This window comes from Branchiostoma floridae, chromosome 8 (assembly GCF_000003815.2).
Source record: "Branchiostoma floridae strain S238N-H82 chromosome 8, Bfl_VNyyK, whole genome shotgun sequence".
In the NCBI taxonomy this organism is placed as follows: domain Eukaryota; kingdom Metazoa; phylum Chordata; class Leptocardii; order Amphioxiformes; family Branchiostomatidae; genus Branchiostoma; species Branchiostoma floridae.
Window position 1 is genome coordinate 12,293,593 of NC_049986.1, and position 4,382 is coordinate 12,297,974.

Below are 4,382 nucleotides of genomic sequence, written 5' to 3' on the forward strand. Positions count from 1 at the left end.
ATGGCAGAGTTCCCCCCCTTCCCGCCAGGGTCATGCCTCCTCGTAATTTAGAGCTCGCAGACTCGTCGTCCGATCGATTTTCGCTACATGTGACGGGGGTATATGCAGTGCCTTAGTCATGAGGACTTCTTGAACCTTCGCAGGCCCATAATTCTGATTTTGTCAGCGTATCTTTAACTCAAAATGCTTTTCTTGTGTACTGTGGATTGTGGACAGTTTTTTTTTTTACTCAAACAGTGATATTAAGGAGAACGTGGCTTGTGGATCTGGCCTCAGAGTTCGAAAATAACTTAATTCGGATTTCCGTCCTTGCAAAAATTAAATGGAGAAATACAAATCAGCCAAGGGGTGCCCAAGTGTTCACAGGAATTTTATGGAATTCAGGGAGCTTTACGGAATACATACGAATCTTATACAATTCATACGATCCACTTTTTACGGACTCATTCTGGTTTTACTATTATAGTAAGGAACCTATGCATTCCGTAGAATGCATATGTTTCTTAGTAGTGAATCGTATGGATTCCGTAGAGTTTAGAAATATATATAATATATATATTCTGAAATATATTTCCCGCCAGGTCTCTCAGCTAAGGCGATACAGGAGTGAGGGACACACCCTTATCTTCCGGTACTACGTGCTGGACCTGTTCGTCCACTCGGACATCAGCGCCTCCTTCCTGACCAACCTGCAGGATGACCTGGAGAACGCCCGGGTGGCGGGAGTCAAGATCATCCCCCGCTTCTGCTACACCGAGACATCGGTACGTGTATCTTTATTTTGTTTGTTTGCAAGAAAAAGAAGAAGGAGAATGGCCTCAATTACAGGTCTGAGTACCCCAAGTTAGGCTAGTGTCACATTTCTAAAGCGGGGCCCGGCCGGGCTGTTTCTGGAAACGAAAAGTAAAAAATGTATACGTACAAATACAAACAAGTAATGCCCATGACTTTTCTCTTTACGTCTTGTGTAGTTTGATGTTTTCACATCATAATTTTCGTTCCCGAAAGCTGTCCGACCGGGCACCGGTTTGGAAATATGATGAAGGCCTTAGCTGGACTTATATACAAAGCAATATGCAACATGCCTTCCAATTGTAATGAAATGACCAGGGACTAACGACGGTTTGGAAATACGATGTAGGTCTTACATCATTTTTGGTAGCTTTCAAGTCCAAGTGAACAACAGCGGTGGGACCCGAACTCTCGACCCTCTGGTCCAAACACAATCGCGTTTCTCCTCACCTTATCACCAAGCACGCTACCTGTACTGAAGTGCAACCTGTTGTAAACAGACATGACATACCCGTACGTGTTTCAGGGGGACTCCGATGACGCCTCCCTGTCACGAGCATTACGTCATCTGAGTCAACTGAAGCCGTATCTGCAAGCTAACGGTGACGTCATCGCAGTGGTACAGGCGGGCTTCATCGGAACATGGGGTAGGGTATAACTTGTTGTAGATGTCTATCACGAGATGTTTTACCGTCTGTAAAAGTATAAGGCTAACGTCACATTTTCAAACCGGGACCTTCGGGCTGTTTGTAAAAACGAAAAATAGACATATGTACGAAAAAATATACACAAATAGTGCCCACACACTCTTAACGTCTTGTGTAGTTTGGTGCCTTTTATATCCTACTTTTAGTTCCCGAAAGCTGCCCGGTCGGGCCCCGGTTTGGAAATATGATGTAGGCCTTAGCTGGTCTTACATACAAAGCAATATGCCAAATGCCTTCCCATTGTAATGAAATGACCAGGGACTAACAACATAGACTACAGTACCGTTTCCTGTCCCCTACAGGTGAGTGGTACCGTACTATAGCGACAGCTTCAGTATAACATGTGCAGACTACAGTACCGTTCCCTGTCCCCTACAGGTGAGTGGTACTATAGCGACAGCTTCAGTATAACTACAGTACCGTTTCCTGTCCCCTACAGGTGAGTGGTACTATAGCGACAGCTTCAGTACCCCGGACAGTGACGGGGACCCGGTGGTGGTGACTGATAATGACTGGGCCAAACGTAGCACCTTGATGGACGCCATTCTGGATGCAGTTCCAAACAACAGGTTTATTCCTGCATTACATATCTAGCTGATGCTAAACTGTTTTCTACGCCAGTCTCATAAGCAGTTGGAGGCAGTTGTTGTCGTTTAAAGTTTTGACGCTAATGACTATCGATATCGGTAGCCCAGCTGGTGTGTTACGCCGAACGGCGGTTATACCGGCTATATAGATACAGATACAGATATCGTGTCTGTGTGTGTGTGTGTGTGTATGCGTATGTGTGTGCGTGTGTGTCAAGACATGATCATATTTTGATGATGTCGCCATTTGTATATTTGTATCCTTTTCCAAAGTCACCGCATATTTTTCTGCTCATAGAATGGTCCAGGTGCGAACGATGAAGTACAAAAGGAGGCTCACCGACGACGTGTCCCCCTTGACCCAATCCGAAGCTCACTCTGGATCCAAGAAAGCGCGCATCGGTATTTCTACTCTTTTCTTTTAAATCCGTAAGATTCATCTTTTTCGTAGTGTTATGTCAGGTTGCGAGTCCTTGTTGAGGGATGATAATGAGCTGTACTCGATCCAACGAATGCTTATCTGTCTTCATCCAGGTCACCACAATGACTGTTTCCTGGCCAGTGACAAAGACTGGGGCACGTTTGAAAACCTGGCTGAGGACTACGCCTACCTGTCAGCTGACACCAAGTACACGGTCATGGGCGGAGAGACCTGCAACTACAACCCTCCACGGTAAGTACAGCCGACTTCTAGTACATTTTTATGAACAAATATGTGAACTAAATTGCTTTCTCTCTCTTTGGAAATCCAAGAAAATATGGTACATAATTTCTTGATGAATCAAAGTTTTGAATCTCAGACCAGCAACAGAACTAGTTAGCCAGGGACTGCAGCATTATTATGAAGCTACTGGCACTTGTAGGGTTCCTATCACGTATACTTCATATCTTTTTACATCAAATCTTTGTACAGCCTGGCAGGACAAAAACAGGTACTGACATTGCTGTTTTCCCGCTGCATCACGATGTTGTATCACGATCCAGGTCCTCATGCGCCAAAGCTGAGGAGGAGTTGGCTCTCTTCCACTGGTCCTACCTCAACCCCGGCTACCATCCCGATGTCACAGATGAATGGAAGCAACAAGGCTGTTTTGATAGGTATGATAAAAGTGATCACTAACCCACCACCCCCCCCCCTATCCCCACCCCAACACACACACACACACACACACACACACACACACACACGCACGCACACACACACACACACACACACACCAGCTACTGCATGTCTTCTACTCCAGGATTAAACTTGATCACCAAAGGTTTTAAGAAAGCTCACTCTTAACTAATTTTGTAAGCCAAGGCTTACTCTTCTCCTGAGGATAGCACTGCTTCGTCCACGGCTGTGCAATACAACTACATACCCCTTCACCTAACTACCAACGCCAGTGATCAACTAGTATATGGTGTTGAGAATTGGTCGATATGCAAGGACTTACGACATCCGCTCTCGGCAAACTGAAGACCAATTGCTTGGGATGTAATATGTACTACTGTTTTAAGATTTGAAGTTATCGAAATGATATCAATGTTTTTCTTGAAGAATCGGTCGCCATCTCGGGTACCGGTTGGAGCTTGTATCCGGTACGTACCGGAATGCGGTACCCCAGGGAGGGACGTTTTGCGGCAGGCTGGAGATCAGGAATGTCGGGTACGCCGCGCCCTTCAACCCGCGGCAGGTCAGAGTCGTCCTGCAGAAGGACAGGTGAGCGCACAGCGTTTTTCAAGTTATTTCTCAACAAAGCTATCCAGTAGGTCCCAAATTACCGTGATTATTTACAATATCCAGTCGATTCCACACTACTAATAAATGGTCATTTAAGCCCTAAGATGCTGTGTTCAACACTGCATTGGTCAAGTCAATTATTTTAGCATCTGATGATTGTCTTCCTAAACTACCAGGATGTACTGGAGAATCATACCTGATAACTTGATAATGATAGTCATTTATTTTTTCATCACTGATGTTTTTGCGTTCAGCGCCATCGTGACGTCACTCGTGGTGACGGGTGTAGACCCACGTGACTGGCATCCGGGTACTTTGCACTCTGTCCCCATCTCTGTTCAGTTGCCTAGCAACCTGGCTACGGGAAGCTATCAGGTAAGGACAGAATTGGAACAGTTCTCAAATCGTACATTTTGTGCACAAAAATCATTGTCAATAGCATTTGTTTGTTATAGTTGGATACAATGCATAGAAATGTTACAAATGACGCCCCCAGGTGTCCCTGTGGCTGCCTGACCCCAGCCCGACCATCTCAGACCGGCCGGAGTTCAGCATCCTCCTGGCGAA

At 45.5% G+C, this 4,382-nt stretch overlaps 1 protein-coding gene across 1 annotated transcript in view; it reads left to right on the plus strand.

The window, feature by feature from the left end:
• LOC118421762 overlaps positions 1-4,382 on the plus strand; it is a 16,673-nt gene that overhangs the window by 2,706 nt on the left and 9,585 nt on the right. The window contains exons 5-8 of the mRNA XM_035829264.1: positions 534-764; positions 1,319-1,439; positions 1,939-2,068; positions 2,385-2,488. Of these exons, the coding sequence (XP_035685157.1) occupies positions 534-764; positions 1,319-1,439; positions 1,939-2,068; positions 2,385-2,488 (586 nt within the window). The remainder of the gene's footprint in view (positions 1-533; positions 765-1,318; positions 1,440-1,938; positions 2,069-2,384; positions 2,489-4,382) is intronic.